The sequence below is a fragment of the Cherax quadricarinatus genome, chromosome 31 (genome assembly GCF_038502225.1).
Source record: "Cherax quadricarinatus isolate ZL_2023a chromosome 31, ASM3850222v1, whole genome shotgun sequence".
NCBI lineage: Eukaryota > Metazoa > Arthropoda > Malacostraca > Decapoda > Parastacidae > Cherax > Cherax quadricarinatus.
The window spans coordinates 36,142,950-36,163,566 of record NC_091322.1 but is presented as its reverse complement, the minus strand read 5'-3'; the positions used below and the strand labels follow the sequence as shown (position 1 = coordinate 36,163,566).

Genomic DNA, 20,617 nt, shown 5'->3' with positions numbered 1-20,617 from the left:
GAGTTAAACACATGTGCAACACCTGGGTGGTGAGTGAGACAGATGTGCAAAGCCTGGGTGGTGAGTGCGACACATGTACAACACCTGGGTGGTGAGTGAGACATGCACAACACCTGAGTGGTGAGTGAGACATATGTACAACACCTGGGTGGTGAGTGAGACACATGTACAACACCTGAGTGGTGAGTGAGACACATGTACAACACCTGAGTGGTGAGTGAGACACATGTACAACACCTGAGTGGTGAGTGAGACATATGTACAACACCTGGGTGGTGAGTGAGACACATGTACAACACCTGAGTGGTGAGTGAGACACATGTACAACACCTGGGTGGTGAATGAGACATGTACAACACCTGGGTGGTGAGTGAGACACATGTACAACACCTGGGTGGTGAGTGAGACATGTGTACAACACCTGAGTGGTGAGTGAGACAGATGTTCTATCATGTGGGGTTCGACACGTGGATAGGGTAAAGTAATACTCACGTAGGCTGGAAGTACGTATAATTACGGATAATGTGGGGAGCGCCCAAACAGCCGTAACCTTGCCTCCTTGCTCCTCTTGTATGACTGACTGGCCGCCCACAGTACCCATATGTGAGGGGGTCTTTGAATACTGCTGTGGTCAGCACAATATGAATACAGACAGTGACTCAGGCAGAGACGGTTGGTAGTGAGTCATCTACTGGTACACTGGTTACTGGTAACTGGTTACTACTACTGAGAGCTCGGCGATGCTAACGTATGTCGTCCCGACATACAACTAAGACAAACTAGTGATGGCAGGTATACAGCTTGGGCTGATTCTATACAATGTCAAAGTACACAACAATTAAACATTATAACATATATAAGTAGAACATTGGAATGGAAGCTTACGTAACTGAAACTGTAATGCAATACAAGGTATAATATAGCACAACTCATCGAATGAAACTCAACGTTGGGATTACACAATAGAAGTGATAAAAAAAATTTGATCGATCGATCTGTATTCATGTGATCTACGGATTCTGAGGAAGGAATATATACAAAGAAAGAGTGTTTAACAGAAAGGCAGATTCGGTGCACTCAAATCTAGACTGTTAACTCTCAGAATGCGGAGAGAACATGAACACAAAAAAAAAATTCTTGAATACTGATAAGTTGATACTGTAATTATTCATCTATACAGGTTGTTTACATTTAACCCCAACTCTGCTAGGGTAAGATTGACATATGCAGAATGGTTATCATCTCTGGGAGGATCGAATTCCTCTGCAATGGCTAACACATGCCTTGACTGAGGACAGTCTGAATGAGTATCTACAAAAGATACAGCTACAATCACTAGTGACTGTGGAATTACTAATTCTTGGCTCATTACGAAGTTACTAATGGGTGCTGGTGGCTTCACAGTCAGAATAAGATCTTCCTGGAGCAGGAATCGAATCACCAGAACACAAGGGATCGGTTCTTTCTTACTGGAGGAATGAACAAACTCGGTGGAGTGGATGACTCCCCCCGGTTGAAAAAAATTAACGCTATAACACGCAATATGAGCAAGGGAGAACGAATCTACTATCTCAAACTGCAAGCACAGGAGAAAAGAAATGAACACGGTGAACAATGCTGATATTCTGAGTCGCACACCGTGACACGAGGTATCAACTATAAAGAAACTACACTTACAAGCGTCAACATGTGAAAGTTACTCGAGAAATAACTTCTTACAATGCACTGACTACTGTCAACTAGGATGGGATCACAATCTGAAACACAAGGGACAACAACAACACTCAAGTGAGCACACTAACCACAGAAACGTCTTTCTGCACGGCTTGTGGCATCAGCAAGAGATGGCATAACTCGTTGCAAGTAAAGTTCTTCTCAAAGTGTCCCCTGGGAAGGAACGAATACTTGAACAAGTCGCCATCGCAAGGATAGTAGTCTCAGCACTATCCTGCATGCAAATATTGTGGCTGGAGTCCAGACAGGAGTGACAGTATACTAGTGCCTGACCGCTCGGCTACGTTAATAAATAATTCACGGATCTATAGGAACTTAATCGGAACTTCACATTTCGCAGCACTTTAACAAATCTCAGGTACAAGCTGTGAGAACAAACACATTGCTCAAGGGCTAGGTATTGTCTTTCAGTCAGTAAGGGAATGTTGGTACTGTGGACTGATTCATATTGACTTTGACTGGCATGATACACTAAGTTAACATTCAAAAGTGACTGGGACATGATCTCAGTGAACTTACTCAAGGACATAAGGCAAAAAAAAATAGAGAAATGACACAAGCTTAAGTGGAAATTCACTGCAGAACAAGTGCAACAAAATAAGGTGTAGAAATAATCACTGCAATAATAAAGTTACACTGAAAACACAAGGTTTAGAGTACACAAGAAATTCACTATAAATGTCTCACACACGCAAATGTCTTTAAATGCAAGAAAAATGTCTCTAAACAGAAAATTATCACTGAAGTCTGTAGTAGTCGACGGTGATGACTGGTGATGAGGAAGGTTGTCCTGCGCGGTGATGACGCCGACACTCACACTGTCGTCGTGAAGAAATGCGCTTTCTCGGTGAACTCACATAACTGGCTTTATCGGTGGCGCTCAGCTACATCTCTTGACCAATTATGTGAGCCAAAACAGTTCTAGGACCCGGTACAAGGGTGCAAACAGCCACAGGTAGATGAGGTGGATGGCTGGTGGTGGTGTGAGTAGAGTGGTGGTGGTGGGTGTGACTCTTGCTGGCGCTCACTGGCGCGCACTCCACTCACTACCCACGAAGGTGGCTTGCTAAGCCACTCTATGCCACAGGAATGGTGAAATTCACTCTTAGCATCCAACAGGGAGCACAAAGCGATATATAAGACAATACTTCAGAGGAACTTGCGTGGCTTTCTCTCTCTCAGCTGGGTTAGAAGCTGGGTTGGCTGACTGGCTTAAGCCACGAGAATGGCTGACTGGAAGACGGGTAACGATGCACACAGCACGGAGGAGCAGGTGGATGACAGGAGACAGGCTGGATGATAGGCTGACTGGCGTTCACTTCCACAGTCTGGCTTACTGACTGGCTTAATTGCAAAATCCAGGTCAACCCCTCGGAGATTGAAGCAATTAGCACACGAACTAAGCCAGGAAGCTTGAAATGGCTGCAACAGGCTTGCAGGTTACAGGGTGGAGGTTGTGAGGGGAGCGAGTAGCTGGAGTGGGTGAGACGGTTCACCTTTGACCCGCCGGCTACTCAGTCTTATAACGTCTTGAAATACCCGTAAAAACTTAAATCCACGCTCCACACCGGTGCCACCATTTATCATGTGGGGTTCGACACGTGGATAGGGTAAAGTAATACTCACGTAGGCTGGAAGTATGTATAATTACGGATAATGTGGGGAGCGCCCAAACAGCCGTAACCTTGCCTCCTTGCTCCTCTCGTATGACTGACTGGCCGCCCACAGTACCCATATGTGAGGGGGTCTTTGAATACTGCTGTGGTCAGCACAATATGAATACAGACAGTGACTCAGGCAGAGACGGTTGGTAGTGAGTCATCTACTGGTACACTGGTTACTACTACTGAGAGTACAACACCTGAGTGGTGAGTGAGACAGATGTGCAACGCCTGGGTGGTGAGTGCGACACATGTACAACACCTGGGTGGTGAGTGAGGCATATGTACAACACCTGGGTGGTGACTGAGACTCATGTACAACACCTGGGTGGTGAGTGAGACACATGTACAACACCTAAGTGGTGAGACACATGTACAACACCTGGGTGGTGAGTGAGACACATGTACAACACCTGGGTGGTGAGTGCGACACAATTACAACCTGGGTGGTTAGTGAGACACATGTACAACCTGGGTGGTGAGTGCGACACATGTACAACCTGGGTGGTGAGTGCAACACATGTACAACCTGGGTGGTGAGTGCGACACATGTACAACCTGGGTGGTGAGTGCGACACATGTACAACCTGGGTGGTGAGTGAGACACATGTACAACACCTGGGTGGTGAGTGCGACACATGTACAACCTGGGTGGTGAGTGTGACACATGTACAACCTGGGTGGTGAGTGCGACACATGTACAACCTGGGTGGTGAGTGCGACACATGTACAACCTGGGTGGTGAGTGAGACACATGTACAACCTGGGTGGTGAGTGAGACCCATGTACAACCTGGGTGGTGAGTGAGACTCATGTACAACACCTGGGTGGTGAGTGAGACACATGTACAACACCTAGGTGGTGAGTGAGACACATGTACAACACCTGCGTGGTGAGTGCGACACATGTACAACCTGGGTGGTGAGTGCGACACATGTACAACCTGGGTGGTGAGTGTGACACAATTACAACCTGGGTGGTGAGTGAGACACATGTACAACCTGGGTGGTGAGTGAGACACATGTACAACCTGGGTGGTGAGTGAGACACATGTACAACCTGGGTGGTGAGTGAGACACATGTACATCCTGGATGGTGAGTGAGACACATGTACAACCTGGGTGGTGAGTGAGACACATGTACAACCTGGGTGGTGAGTGAGACACATGTACAACCTGGGTGGTGAGTGCGACACATGTACAACCTGGTTGGTGAGTGAGACACATGTACATCCTGGATGGTGAGTGAGACACATGTACAACCTGGGTGGTGAGTGCGACACATGTACAACCTGGTTGGTGAGTGAGACACATGTACATCCTGGATGGTGAGTGAGACACATGTACAACCTGGGTGGTGAGTGCGACACATGTACAACCTGGTTGGTGAGTGAGACACATGTACATCCTGGATGGTGAGTGAGACACATGTACAACCTGGGTATCCCCAACATCAACTCTCACCTCTGTATTTCGACTGAAGAAACCTTCTGAACAGGCGAAACCTCTCCATAATAAAAATACCACTGTTGCACATGAATTTTACCGTAACACTGTGGAAGTTGGTACAACACTGTGGAAGTTGGTACAACACTGTGGAAGTTGGTATAACACTGTGGAAGTTGGTACAACACTGTGGAAGTTGGTATAACACTGTGGAAGTTGGTATAACACTGTGGAAGTTGGTACAACACTGTAGAAGTTGGTACAACACTGTGGAAGTTGGTACAACACTGTGGAAGTTGGTACAACACTGTGGAAGTTGGTATAACACTGTGGAAGTTGGTACAACACTGTGGAAGTTGGTACAACACTGTGGAAGTTGGTATAACACTGTGGAAGTTGGTACAACACTGTAGAAGTTGGTACAACACTGTGGAAGTTGGTACAACACTGTGGAAGTTGGTACAACACTGTGGAAGTTGGTATAACACTGTGGAAGTTGGTACAACACTGTAGAAGTTGGTACAACACTGTGGAAGTTGGTACAACACTGTGGAAGTTGGTACAACACTGTGGAAGTTGGTACAACACTGTGGAAGTTGGTACAACACTGTGGAAGTTGGTACAACACTGTGGAAGTTGGTATAACACTGTGGAAGTTGGTACAACACTGTGGAAGTTGGTACAACACTGTGGAAGTTGGTATAACACTGTGGAAGTTGGTACAACACTGTGGAAGTTGGTACAACACTGTGGAAGTTGGTATAACACTGTGGAAGTTGGTACAACACTGTGGAAGTTGGTACAACACTGTGGAAGTTGGTACAACACTGTGGAAGTTGGTATAACACCAGTGTGGGAGAAAGCTTTGTTTATAGTCACAGAACAATAGAATAAATCACCTTTATAAGACTGTGACCTTTTTGAGGACTCTTTTACTCTCAGCCTAACCAGAAACTTTCTTATTGGCTGTCTGCTCAAATAAGCTGTTGTTACTGGCGTCCCGCACGCCCACACAGTCAAGATAGCTTGGATGATCAGCCACTTGTGACAGCTACTGACATAGCTCTACGGCTTATTAAGATAAAAGCTTCGGAAATATTCACAATATCAATGATGCACGTCAATATGTGAGGCCGTAGAGTGATTGTGAGGACGTGTTATCCTGGTACACACCTCAATATATTAGGTTGTAATGGTACTTACCTTGGTACAGCGGGCGGGGGGGAGTGGATGGCCTCTGCTCTGACCACAGACTTCTGTGTTACCGGGTGTACCAGCGTTGTCTCTTGCCTGTTGTGGCTGTGAGAAGAAATGATATAGTTAGTGGCGTGCTGGGGGTGTAGGAGATGGTGTGGTGTGTGTGGGAGCGAGATGGTGTGGTGTAAGGTGTCGGATAGACATGTATTGGGGGTGTGGGAGAGAGATGGTGTCCTGTGGAGTGGGGCAGAAATGAGTGTTTGTGGAGTAAGTTTCGTGTACAGTGTATCCAAATAATTTTTTACAATGGTCTTGAGAGCACACAGGTGTTATGGGCACAAAAATAACACTATATAAGTTTAACTCGGGGTAACCTAAGAAAGTCAATGTGACCTATTTCTATTGTGGTCCCTGTCACTTCTCATGAGCACATGTACACATGCCCACAGAAATGAACATCAACTATGAACATTTTAACATTAATGAACATTTTAATCATACAAGAAATCCCCATCCTCCCTTTCTGTGGCCACATTCATTAGATATTCTTTAGCTCTTTTCTTAAATTGATGTTGAGAAAGAAGATCCAATCATCTATTCATTCGTCCTAGAATCCCCTTGCTCTTCCTTCCTCCCTCCCTCCCTCACTTGGTCTCCCACCACTACCTCCCTCTCACCATCATTCAAGGCTGGCATCATTAACTAGAGCCTGGTGTCTTCACCGCGGCTTAACAACCAGCTGCTCCTCATAACACTCAGCTAACGATGAGGAGGTTGCAATCACTCTCATACTTGCATCCTCCTTCAACGGGGGAGGAGAGCGTTCATGCTTTTGATTCAGGGAATTAGAGCCGCCCTCCTCTTAGATCAAACCTAATTATCCCACATCTGTTTTCTGTGTCGGTTAATGGTCGTCAGGTAGCGACACCCTAGGGAAGTAGAATCCTGAATATTTCATCACCTGAGGTAGTGAAAAAGTGCATAACAAAGGAGACTTTACATGGGTTAGTGAATCCGGAGAGGTAATAACCCAGTATAACCTGGGAAAGCCGCCAAGCAGTGTGGCTTATTTTCATGACGTCCTTAGATCCTTAAACAAGATGCGACCCACAACAGTACACTAACACTGACGAACCTGCACGCTGAAGGGTAATGCTCAAAGCTCAATAAGGTGATCAATATTCGCCCTGCGACACTTTCTTCGTATACAATTACAAAGTTCCCTGGATTATGGGTGACAACCTGATCGGAAAGAATGAATCCCATAAAGCTGAATGTGTTTATGAGAGGGTAATTACCCAGGTATATTCACCAGCTATTGCCTATGCATTTCCTTTAAAGACATTTCTAGGACTCTCTTGAAAATTCCTCTAATTATTCAATAAAACTTTTAATAACATCCACCAACAGGTTTGATGTCCAATTTTCCTAAGCATTACTAAAGATTTTTTGACATTTCATAATTCATGTGGTATTTAATTATGTCTTATTTTTCATAACAGTAAATAATTTGTACTCATTTCTGATATTAAAGTTGAAAACAGGACGCCTGGATATAGGTGAGGGAACACAATCGCCTCCGCAGTTACAGTGACACATGGGAGGTCCCACAGAAACCTCTTTCATGCAGGGGGAGGTAGTGAAGAACACAATGTAGACACCGTGGGCAACCAACTGCAGGCTGGGGTACTAACTAGGGGTCCAGGTTACTTGAAGAACCATCCTCATGGGAGTCCAGGCCACCTGAAGAACCATCCTCCTGAGGGTCCAGGCCAACTGAAGAACCATCCTCCTGAGGGTCCAGGCCAACTGAAGAACCATCCTCCTGAGGGTCCAGGCCACCTGAAGAACCATCCTCCTGAAGGTCGAGGCCACCTGAAGAACCATCCTCCTGAGGGTCCAGGCCACCTGAAGAACCATCCTCTTGAGGGTCCAGGCCACCTGAAGAACCATCCTCCTGAGGGTCCAGGCCAACTGAAGAACCATCCTCCTGAGGGTCCAGGTCACCTGAAGAACCATCCTCCTGAGGGTCCAGGCCACCTGAAGAACCATCCTCCTGAGGGTCCAGGCCACCTGAAGAACTATCCTCCTGGGGGTCCTGGAGTATACCTGGAGAGGGTTTCGGGGGTCAATGCCCCAACGGCCCGGCCCGAGACCAGGCCTCGTGGTGGATCAGGGTCTGATTAACCAGGCTATAACTGTTGGCCGCACGCAAACTAACGTAAGAACGACAGCCCGGCAGATCAGGTACTGACTTTAGGTGTCTGTCCAGTGCCTTCTTGAAGACAGTCAGGGGCCTATCCTGGGAGGCAGTTGAATAGTCTTGGGCCCCTGACACTTACTGTGTTCTCTCTCAGTGTACTCGTGGCGCCCCTGCTTTTCACTGGGAGAATGTTGCATCTCCTGCCGAGTCTTTTGCTTTCATAGGGAGTGATTTTCGTGTGCAAGTTTGATACTAATCACTCTAGGATTTTCCAAGTGTATATTATCATGTCTTTCTCTCGCCTGCGTTCCAGGGAATACAAATCAAGGGACTTCAATCGTTCCCAGTAATTTAGGTGCTTTATCGTACTTATGTGTGCCGTGAAAGTTTTTTGTACACTCTCCAGGCCAGCAATTTCGCCTGCCTTGAAGGGGGCAGTTAGTGTACAGCAGTATTCCAACCCAGAGAGAACAAGCAATCTGAAAAGAATCATCATGGGCTTGGCGTCCCTAGTTTTGAAGGTTCTCATTATCCATCCTATCATTTATTTAGTGGATGTGGTAGATACATTGTTGTGGTCTTTTAAGGCGAGATCCTCTGACATTATCACTCCCAAGTCCTTCACATTACTTTTTCGCTCTATTGTATGGTTAGAATTTGTATGCCCTGATACACTTTTAATTTCCTCAAGTTTTCCACTTCTGAATAGTTGAAATTTCTCTTCATTGAAGTTCATATTGTTCTGAGTGGCCCATTTGAAGATTTGGTTGATGTCCCCTTAGAGATTTGCGGTGTCTTCGATGGAGGGCACTGTCATGGCAATTCGGGTGTCAGCCACAAAGACACGGAGGTATGGCTTACATCTCTATGTCAGATATGAGGATGAGGAATAGGATGGGAGCGAGTACTGTGCCTTGTGGAACAGAGCTTTTCACCGTAGCTGCCTTAGACTTTACTCTGTTTACTATTACTCTTTGCGTTCTATTTGTTAGTAAGTTATAGATCCATTTACCGACTTTTCCTTTTATTCCTTTATCACGCATTTTGTGTGCTATTACACCGTGGTCGCACTTGTCGAAGGCTTTTTCCAAGTCTGTGTATACTACAGCTAATTTTGTTTATCCTCTATAGCGGGGATTCTCAACTTTTCCTCCATCATTAACCCCCTCGGCTTGATGTATTTCTTCAATTGCCCCCTTACTTCCATACAAAAAAATTATCGCCATCATAAAGGGGCAGAAAAACAAGGTCAGAAAAAAAAATTATTTAGGTTTTGCACAAAAATAGCAATATACATTCGTATCACCAAAAAATAAAAAAAAATAAAACATTCTTTTCTAACACACACACACACACACCATACATACATAGCTTTAAGACGAGGTATGACAAAGCTCTGGAAGCAAACAGAAAGAGGACCTAGTAGTGATCAGTGAAGAGGCGGGGCCAGGAGCTGAGTTTCAACCCCTGCAACCACAATTAGGTGAATACACACACATTTTACAAAATGAAATTTAATTGAATTATTATTCAATTATCAGGTGCATCAAATATTTACCCCTTGCCATGTAATTTTTTTACCCCAAGGGGTAAATTTATCACTGGTTGAGAATCACTGCTCTATAGCATCCAGGACCTTGTCACAGTGGTCCAATAGCTGTGGCAGGCAGGAGCGCCCTGCTCTAACTCTGTGTTGCCCTGGGTTGTGTAACTGACCTTGCTTCTTAGAACCCTTTCAAAAATTTTTATGATATGGGATGTTAGTGCTATCGGTCTGTAGTTCTTTGTAATTGCTTTACTGCCATCTTTGAAGAGTGGGGCTATGTCTGTTGTTTTTAGTGAGTGTGAGATGATCCCTGTGTCCATGCTCCCTCTCCATAGAATGCTGAAGGTACGTGACAGGGGTTTCTTGTAGTTCTTGATGAACACAAAGTTCCATGAGTCTGGGCTGGGGCAGATTGCATGGGCATGTCATTTATTGCCTTTTCAAAGTCTTATGGTGTTAGGGTAATATCATAGATTTTTGAGATGACCATATTTTGGGTCTCAGTCATAAAGAATTCATTTAGATTGTCGACCTCTAGTCCGGGTAACGGCTCACTGAACACCGAGTCGTATTGGGACTTTAGTATCTCACTCATTTCTTTGCTGTCATCTGTGAATGTCCCATCTTGCCTAAGCAGCGGCCCAATACTGGATGTTGTTTCACCCTTAGATTTGGCATAAGAAGTATTTTTTTTATTTCCTTTATGGCTTTTAGTTCTTCCTGAGATTCTTGTCTCCTGTAAGATTCCTTAAGCTTAAGTTCGATATTTGCTATTTCTCTGACCAGTGCCTCCCTTCGTATTTCAGATACATTGGCCCCTCTCAGCAGCTCTGTGATTCTTCGCCTTTGTCTGTACATGGAGTATCTCTCTCTTTCTAGTTTACATCTTCTCTCTTAATGGAATGTGCCTTGAGCAGACTTCAAGTGCCACAGAGTTATTTTGCTCTAGGCAAAAGTTCAGATCCATGTTGTTTAGGATATCTTCCCAGCTTGTTTCACTTAGGACATGGTTAACGTGTTCCCATTGTATGTTTTTGTTACTGAAGTTGAATTTTGTGAAGACACCCTCATGACTGCTCACATTTTGCTGGTCAGGAGCCCTGTGCATACATGTCTTTACCTCTATTATGTTGTGATCTGAATGTATTGTCTTTGATGCGGTTATATTACGGATCAGATCGTCGTTGTTAGTGAAGATGAGGTCCAGCATATTTTCTAGTCTTGTACGCTCGAAAAATTTGCTGGTTTAGAGTGAATTTGGCCCAGAGATTTAATAGCTCGCGTGTGTGTGAATTTTCATCTGAGCTGCCTCCTGGGGTGATCTCTGCTAGAATATTATTTGCTACACTCCTCCATTTTAAATATTTCAAGTTGAAATCTCCCAGTAGCAAGATGTTCGGGGTAGGAGTTGGAAGATTTTCCAGACAGTGGTCAATTTTCAAAAGCTGTTCCTGGAATTGCTGGGAAGTTTCATCCGGAGGCTTGTATACAACCACAATGACAAACAATAACAAGGTTTTGGTTTTCAATCTTTACTGCTAAAACTTCAACTACATCATTTGAGGTGTTTAGTAGTTCTGAGCAAATGAGCGAGACTCTGTGATGCACAAGCCAACCTCCCTTGTTGCCTGTTTAGTCTGTCGCATTTGAATAGATTATAACCTGGGATCCATATTTCGTAGTCAAAATGATCCTTTATGTGGGTCTCCGTGAAAGCTGTAAACATTGCATTTGACTCCGTGAGTAGTCCCTTGATGTAAGGAATTTTGTTTGTAGATGGCTTTAGACCCTGTATGTTTGCAAAGATAAATGTCGTTATATTGATGGAATTTAGGGGGGCCACCTGAAGAACCACCCTCCTGAGGGTCCAGGTCACCTGAAGAACCATACTCCTGGGGGTCCAGGCCACATGGAGAACCATCCTCCTGGTGGTCCAGGTGACCTGAAGAACCATCCTCCTGGGAGTCCAGGCCACCTAAATAACCATCTCCTGGAGCTCCAGGCCACCTGAAGAACCATCCTCCTGGGGGTCCAAGCCACCTGAAGAACCATCCTCCTGGATGTCCAAACCACCTAAATAACCATCCTCCTGGGGGCCCAAGCCACCTGAAGAACCATCCTCCTGGGGGTCCAGGCCACCTGAGGAACCATCCTCCTGGGGGTCCAGGTCACCTGAAGAACCATTCTCCTGGAGGTCCAGGTCACCTGAAGAATCCTCCTCCTGGGGGTCCAGGCCACCTGAAGAACAACCATCCTACGCCAAAATCACAGCCTACATTCTTGAAGATCCAGAAGGGAACAAATTCCATGATAACTGATGCCTGGGATCCTGATAATACATTCAATCGGCTTATTGGAGAGGGAGAGGAGAGGTGAAGGTGTGGAGGGAGAAGGAAAGGTAATGGAGTCCAAAACTGGCCCTTTCTTTCATCCCCAGTTAAGGAGAAATGGTTTAACATTACGAGCATCTTCAGAAAGGCTGGGGGTGATGCGAGTAGCGCTGTGGCCCAACATGGCGGGGCTACACCGCCGGTAATGACCAGGTGCACTCACCTGTATGACGGACAGGTGCCGAGTTTACTAAAGGCAGCGGGAAACGACACAAGATGAGGAACAAATTTTTATTATATAGCATTCCGCTCGTGTAGGACTTTATCAAACTCTACACAGAGTGAAACGTTGTTACAATGAAACCCTGTTCTACAACTGTTTTGTTTCCTTAAATACTGTTTCAGTACATCACTTGGAAACAGGTGAGGATGAGGTGGGAGATTAGGTGAGGTCAGGGAGTAATATGGATCGTGTCGCGTGGGTCAGGGAGAAGCAGAGATAGCGATCTGAGGATGAAAAAAGGAAGGGAAGGGAGACTAACGAATCGTGGTGGAAATCAATAGATCGATCGAGGGGTTTCGACCTAAGCGAGATCAAAGAATCACCAACGGTAAATCTCAAAATTTCGATCAACGACTAGATTTAGTCACAGACAGTCTGACCTACACTTCTCTTGAGCAAAGCATCTTCAGGTCTGAGGTGGACATCGGCAAAGCAATTGACTGAAACCTTTATATTCCAATCTAACGCCACATCTACTACACCAGTCTAACATTACACTCACTACCACACTAATCTGACACCATACTCGCTACCACACTAATCTGACACCATACTCACTACCACGCTAATCTGACACCACACTTACTACCACACTAATCTGACACCATACTCGCTACCACACTAATCTGACACCATACTCACTACTACACTAATCTGACACCACACTCACTATCACACTAATCTGACACCACACTCACTATCACACTAATCTGACTCCACACTATCACACTAATCTGACTCCACACTCACTATCACACTAATGTGGCACCACATTCACTATCACACCGATCTGACACCACACTCACTGCCACATCACTAACACTATATAATTCACTTGGTCAGTACACCTCATTAGCGGACACCAGTGGTACCTGACCTCATTCCGTCAACACCTTTGAAGAATTCCCTTCAAGGGATGGGAAGGTCCTTGATGTGGGTGAAGAGATCTTAATCCAGGGTATTAAAGCTACCCTTACTGTTTAGAACTTCCCCATAATTATAAATAATAATAATACTAATAATACAAATAATAATATTTTGAGTATTTATATTTTACTTTTCCTGCATAATGATATAAATCAGGCATGATCAATAGTAAGACTACATAGGTGTTCATGAGAGATCATCACCTGTGGTGATCAACGATGGCTGCCAGCATGACGTTTGAGTGAGGTCCAGGACCAGCCAGGTGAACCAAACTGCCGGTCACTGGCGACGAGATGGAGACCAGACTTCGAGTGCCCATCCTGATGGACGACCTCATAGTGTCCTTCCCGGCGAAGGAGTAGCGCCGTTTGTCGCGCGAACCTCCAAGACACGCCGAAGTGCCTCTGGGAGACCAGCTGAACCTCTTCTTCTCGCTGGTTGCCCAAGAGAGGCGCCTCTTGCACTTGGGAATGTTGATGCAAGACTCGGTGCGAGGGAACAAAGTCGTGCCTTCTGACGGGATAGGTCGTGATCTGAGGCTGCCCCTTCTGACGAATATTTCATTGTTCAAGACGGCTTTGAATTTTTGTGGACGAGGAGGAGATGCTTTGTGTATTTCTCCTGCAGCCCATGAGAGCCTCTTCTTGGTGGATGAGGGTCTTTCAGCACTCTTGTCTGCGTCGCCCACGGACTCCACGTATGATAGGCGGACACGAGATGCTGAGAGGCTGGAAGGTGGTTTCGCTGGTGGCTCGCTGAATGAAACATGTTTACCGCTCCCTAAGGCTTTGGGATCACACTTTCTTTTTCCCTTAGTTCTTAATGAGCTTCGAGATACCTCAGCGGCTTTGTCCATCTGAGAATACTTGACGCTGCGGTGAATTTCAACACTTGGTATTAATTCGTCCTCAGTGATCTTCATTATATTCTGAGCTTTCATCTTCTCGGCCTTTTCAATGTTGTTGACTTTCTGAGTAGTCAAAGGAATGCCATGGTCGGCCACAAGAAGCGAGGCGCTCCTGACAGGACAACAGTCAGCATCATCTTCATGGAGGGTGGGCAGGGAGAAGCTTCCTCCCAAACACACTGTCCTGCGACTCCTGGGCCTGCTCATGTGCCTCTCTAGGATGGGAGCTGCCAAGAAATTGAGGTTTCTGAGGTATATGTGGTTCCCTGAACTGCCCACAAAGGCCCTCGTACCCAGCTGGCCCCTTAGGCCAACTGGAGAAAGGGAAGCAGTCACCTGTGGTGTGTAATACCCCAGGGGTCTCCCTCCCTCGCCCAGGGAGACAACAGAGGCATACATAGGGGGGCGTGGGGCAGTATAGCCTGACACAGGCTCCTCCACCAACCAAGACTTGCTGCTGCTCCTGCACGCCTCACCTAACACCATCTCACTCCGTCTTATATTCACTTGTGAGGGAATGCCACTTGAAGGATTGGAAAATGAGCACCGCTGACCAGACACAGGAGCCATGCAAGAAGGATAAGACCTAAGGTTATGTGGTGCATGGCCCTCATAAGGCACACCAAGGGCAGTGTAAGGGTCATTAGAGCCTCTATATAAGGAAGCTGAACACACAAAAGGTGTTGCGGATGCCGACGGAGTACCGGTATCACCTCTTGGCATGTTGACGAAGGTCAAAGAACTTTATCCAACATTCTTTGTGCCTCTTCTGTCTATCACTGGACACGAACTCACACCTTACGCGCCTCTCCCGTCTGCCATCAAGTGTTCAAGCGACAAGACGCTCCAATCCGTGCAAACAAATTGTCAAATACACTCACCACTGCCACGGACTGTCACTCTTGCGACAGGTTCAACTGGTTCTAGCACTGATACTTGACACGCTCCTACTGGGTTACGACTTTTACTCATCATCCACAAGGACAGAGCCAAAACATCGCTGAATGACATCGATGACACACTGCCACAACCTCACACTTCACTCAAGGAATATTCCTACGTCTTCCTGAAACAAGAATCACATCCACTACCACTTTTCTTGACATTTTTCCCCAGTAAAGAGAAAAATGACTCACGAACGCTGGACACAACAATAACTTAACTTGATCCTCTTTTTGTCCCCGTCATGTAAAGAATCCGCCTTGGATCCCACGCGGCTTATCACAATCCTGGAAAATCTTCAGCCACTTGCGTTTTTCTTGCAGGTAGTGAGTGAGTGGTGACTTGGCAGATTGGTGAGTACGCGTAGCAGTGAGTGACTCTTTAGACCGTGAAGTAGAAGTGAGGGATTAATTAGGATTCTGCCTCTTCACGGAGAGGGAAAGTGACTAAAATGTTAATAAATAATTATAGTAATAAATCAATAATAATAATAATCATAATAACAAACTACCACGACTACTATTATTAATGAAAGTAGCTCGTCTTATTTTTAATTATTGAAGAGTTTTAGGGCTATGGCAAGTGAGCAGCATAATATAATTTTGATTATCATTATTATTATTATTATTATTATTATTATTATTATTATTACTGTTGTTTTTCTAATGCCACAAATCAAATTAAATCATCACTATCACATGGTAATCCCCTCACTATAACAATAATGTCACTTCGCTATAAAAAAAAAACTCACTTTCACAATGTCATAAATATGACAACGTAATCGTATCACTTTCTTTATATAACAAGTTAATCACATCACTTTCACAACATAAACTCATCACTATCACCAGGAAATCTCATTACGATCTCCGAGTAATCTCATTTTCAGTAGATAATGGCCTCCTGATTACCAGATCCTCTGATTATCAACAGGTAATACCTCATTATCATCAGGTAATCTGCGTCAGGTAATCTCATTATCACCACCAGACACGCTTTTGGTAATTGGCCTGCGTACACGCACCTGACCATATGGGGGGGAGGTCACTCCCACCTGGTGTCACACTTGGTCACTCCCACCTGGCGTCACCACTCGGTCACTCCCACCTGGCGTCACACTCGGTCACAGGTAGTGACAATCCGCCAGAGTCTGCCACGACCCCCTGCTGGTTTCCTGCGGGTGGGGAAATAGAGTGGTCGCAGATTGGACGATCCCGTCTGCCTCGTTTGAAACCCACAGTCTTTATGATTTGGCACCTAAGACGTCTGACACTGGCACCCACCAACCCGCCCATCCACACCCACCAATCATGATGACCCCCTCACCCACCTCACCACCCACCGTCAACACAACACTCCCCCACTCCCATCTCGACGTTCGAAGCCAACAAATATAGAGTATTTTGACCTACCATTTGATGCCCAAAATATAAGATACACTTTTCCAGGGTTTTAGACTCTTGTTTTTATTAAAAAAAAAAAAAGGGTTTTAGACTGTGCCCACAAGTGCGTGTAAACCACTGTAATAATACTTGTGTTAGGTGAAGGTATCCCGCGTATTACACAGGTGGCGACGAGTTTGTGTTCCCACACACATGTAGGAACCTTGACGGGTCACCTGATTACCTTACCTTCTCTCTTCCCAACAGTAATTTATACCATACCTTTGATATACCTTTGATGAATTTCGCAAGTTTTTCTACTCCCGGAGCCCGGCCATGGGTCAGGCTCGCCTGGTGCTAGGCTAGTTGTCGCAATTTTTCGTCTTCTAAGAGTCTCAGCCACAATTTCTGTTCTTATGTTTGGATTCGAGAAGGACTTGTCTAGTATGGGCCAGTACGCCTGCTGCAGTGTTCCTCCCTTATTATGTTAAAAACGCCTCATCTGATCGGCTTCAAACTTACAACACTATTCCCCTTTTGTCAGATTCACAAACCAATATCCCCCCCCCAAAGAAGGTTTCTTGATGTTGGTGGGGGCTCTTGATCTAAGAAATTGGACCACTGCTTCAATTCCTTGAAACAAAGGTAAATGCTTTCTATTCCCTAAGTCACCGTATGGCCCCTATGGGTTTAGCGTTCCCCCAGGTTTTTATAATAATAATAAAAGAATATAAACTTGGTTTCAGTGCAATAACTTGGGAAAGCCTCTTCTGATCGGCTTCAAACTTTCAACACTGATGTATTCTACTTAGCAGAAAGTTCTATTTGTTTTAGGAGGGTTGTAGTGTGTTACTGCACTGTGCATGTCAACAGACACTCAAGGAAACGTTTCGCCCACCCGGGGCTTTATCAGTTCCATACAGTGGTGTAGGTGAGGCGCTGTGTTTTACGTGTGCAGAATGGCTTGTGTCTGGATTTTGGAGATAAAACTTCCAGTATTTTCAGCCATTGTGTGAGTACCAGCAGTGAATGAGGACTAAACAACGCCTACCTGGAGGTTACCTGGAGGTTATTCCGGGGATCAACGCCCCCGCGGCCCGGTCCACGACCAGGCCTCCCAATGGATCAGGGCCTGATCAACTAGGCTGTTACTGCTGGCCGCACGCAGTCCGACGTACGAGCCATCTAATGGAATAATCATCACCATATTTTTTAAAGGGGGTGGACCGGCAAGCCAGTGGAAGGCCTCGGTCAGATGACCAAAATCTCCAGCTGCGGGTCATAAAATAACTAAAACCCTCGTCAGGAAACACTTCTCCTGTTTCCTGACAAACCTTACCTAACCCAACGACGCCTATATTGCTCTGGTCTGACTCCCTACCTGTGTTGTACCTGTGAAAGATATCGAGAATTTTTTTCCACCTCTGCAGCTCAGCCTTTCTGTTTGCGTGTTCGAGCAGGCTGTTGCTGTTCGTAGTCCACTGGTCGGAGTGGCCATCACAGCCTGGTTGATCCGGTACTTTGTTGAGGTGATTTAGTTTTGTCTCCAGTAACTGCCACACTTGACTAGTTGACATTACGGAAGTCCACGATGCGTCCCCCCTGTGTTGCCATGGATGACGCATATGTTGCCATGGGTGACATCTGTTGTTATAGATGACGCATATATTGCCATGGATGACACGTGTTGCCATGTGTGATACATACATTGCCATGGATGACACATGTGTTGCTTTGGATGACACATGTGTTGCCACAGAAAACGTGTTGCTATGGAAGGCACATGTGTTGCTTTGAATGAATGTGTTGCCATGAGAGACATGTGTTACCACGAAAGACATATGTTGCTATGGATGGCACATGTGTTGCTTTGGATGACACATGTATTGCCATAAAGGACATATGTCTTGCCATGTCTGACATATGCGTTGTCATGGACGCCACGTGTAGTCATGGATAACACACGTGTTGCCATAGATGACATATGTTGCCACGAAAGACACATATGTTGCCATGAAAGACACATGTTGCCATGGATGACATGTGTTGCCATGAGACATGTGTTGTCATGGAAGACACATGCACTGCCATGGATGACAGATGTGTTGCCATGAGACATGTGTTGTCATGGAAGACACATGCACTGCCATGGATGACAGATGTGTTGCCATGAGACATGTGTTGTCATGGAAGACACATGCACTGCCATGGATGACACAGGTGTTGCCATGAGACATGTGTTGTCATGGAAGACACATGCACTGCCATGGACGACACATGTGTTGCCATGAGACATGTGTTGTCATGGAAGACACATGCACTGCCATGGATGACACAGGTGTTGCCATGTATGACACAAGTGTAGTTCACAGCGCGCCTCTAGCACGTGTAACTGTCTTCCTGACACCCCGTGTAAGGTTAAGGCCGCAGTGTGTACAAGAAATACAACCCAGAGTGACCAACACCAGTCAACACAACAATCCACCAGGAACACGGGGGAAAATAATTATCTTGGTGTATAGATACGTAAGCGTATGCTGTGTCAGAAGGTATCTGTTCAAAGGTATCTCTTGGCATATAGATATGCAAAGGTGATATGTTTAAAAAGATAACTGTTAGTGTATAGATATCAACGTGTTTGCTATTTTATAAGATATCTGTTGACTTAGAGATACGTTAGGTATCTGCTGGTGTACAGATGTACTCACCTAATTGTGGTTGCAGGGGTCGAGACTCAGCTCCTGGCCCTGCTTCTTCACTGATCGCTACTAGGTCCTCTCTCTCTCTCTCTCTCTCTCTCTGCCTCCTGAGCTTTGTCATACCTACATCGCTTGCTAGGTTATTCCACTTCTTGACGACTCTGTGACTGAAGAAGTACTTCCTAACACCCCTGTGACTCGTCTGAGTCTTCAGCTTCCAATTGTGACCCCTTGTTTCTGTGTCCTCTCTCTGGAACATCCTATCTCTGTCCACCTTGTCTATTCCACTCAGTATTTTGTATGTTGTTATCATGTCTCCCCTCACCCTCCTGTCCTCCAGTGTCGTCAGTCCGATTTCCCTCAACCTTTCTTCGTAAGACACTCCCCTAAGCTCCGGAACTAGCCTTGTTGCAAACCTTTGTACCTTCTCTAATTTCTTGACGTGCTTGTGTGTGTTTGTGTGTACTCACCCAACTGTCGTTGCAGGATCGTGATATAGCTCCTGGTCCCGCTTCTTCACTGGTCTATACTAGGTCAACTCTCTCCATGCTCTATGAGCTTTATCATACCTCTTTTTAAAGCTATGTATGGTACCTGCCTCCACTACCTCGCTTTCCAGACTATTCCACTTTCCTGACAACTCTATGACTGAAGAAAAACTTCCTAACATCCTTGTAGCTCATCTAAATCTTCAGCTTCCAATTATAACCCTTTGTTTCTGTGTCCCATCTCTGGAACATCCTGTCTCTGTCCACCTTGTCTATTCCTCTCAGTATTTTAGATGTGGTTATCATGTCCCCCCTCTCTCTCGTGTCCTCCAGTGTTGTCAGGTCGATTTCCCTTAACCTCTCCTCGTAGTACATGCCCCTTAGCTCCGGGACTAGTCTTGTTGCAAACCTTTGCACTTTCTTTAACTTCTTGACATGACTGACCAAGTGAGGGTTCCAAACTGGTGCTGCATACTCCAGTATGGGCCTGACGTACACTGTGTACAGACTCCTAAACGATTCCTTACTGAGGTGTGTGTGTGTGTGTGTGTAAGAGAGAGAGAGAGAGAGAGAGAGAGAGAGAGAGCAGCGGGAACACTGCAGGAACGGGCCAGCTTGCATACGGCAGGTTACTGTGAAGGTAATGACTCATTGTCTCCTGGGTTTTCTGCGTGTGCATGTGAACTAGTCTCTCTCTCTCTCTCTCTCTCTCTCTCTCTCTCTCTCTCTCTCTCTCTCTCTCTCCCTCACTCACTCAACGTGTGTCATGTGGTGATGATCAGGTGAATGCGGTTTGGTTGTCATACAATACCAAGCGACTCTATGCAGGTGTCACAATTCCTCACATAATCACTTTCTTCACTAAGAAGA

The 20,617-nt window shown here is 45.6% G+C and overlaps 1 protein-coding gene across 20 annotated transcripts in view; it reads right to left on the bottom strand.

The window, feature by feature from the left end:
* Positions 1 to 20,617, bottom strand: part of LOC128697010 (uncharacterized) — a 1,143,041-nt gene that overhangs the window by 712,222 nt on the left and 410,202 nt on the right. For 7 of the 20 annotated variants that reach the window (XM_053788515.2, XM_070090364.1, XM_070090365.1 and 4 more), the window contains one exon: positions 6,044 to 6,139. In XM_053788515.2, coding sequence (XP_053644490.2) covers positions 6,044 to 6,139 — 96 coding nt within the window. Of the gene's footprint in view, positions 1 to 6,043; positions 6,140 to 13,529; positions 15,654 to 20,617 lie in introns of those variants that run through there. The other 13 variants (XM_070090352.1, XM_070090351.1, XM_070090355.1 and 10 more) reach the window with 7 other exon arrangements.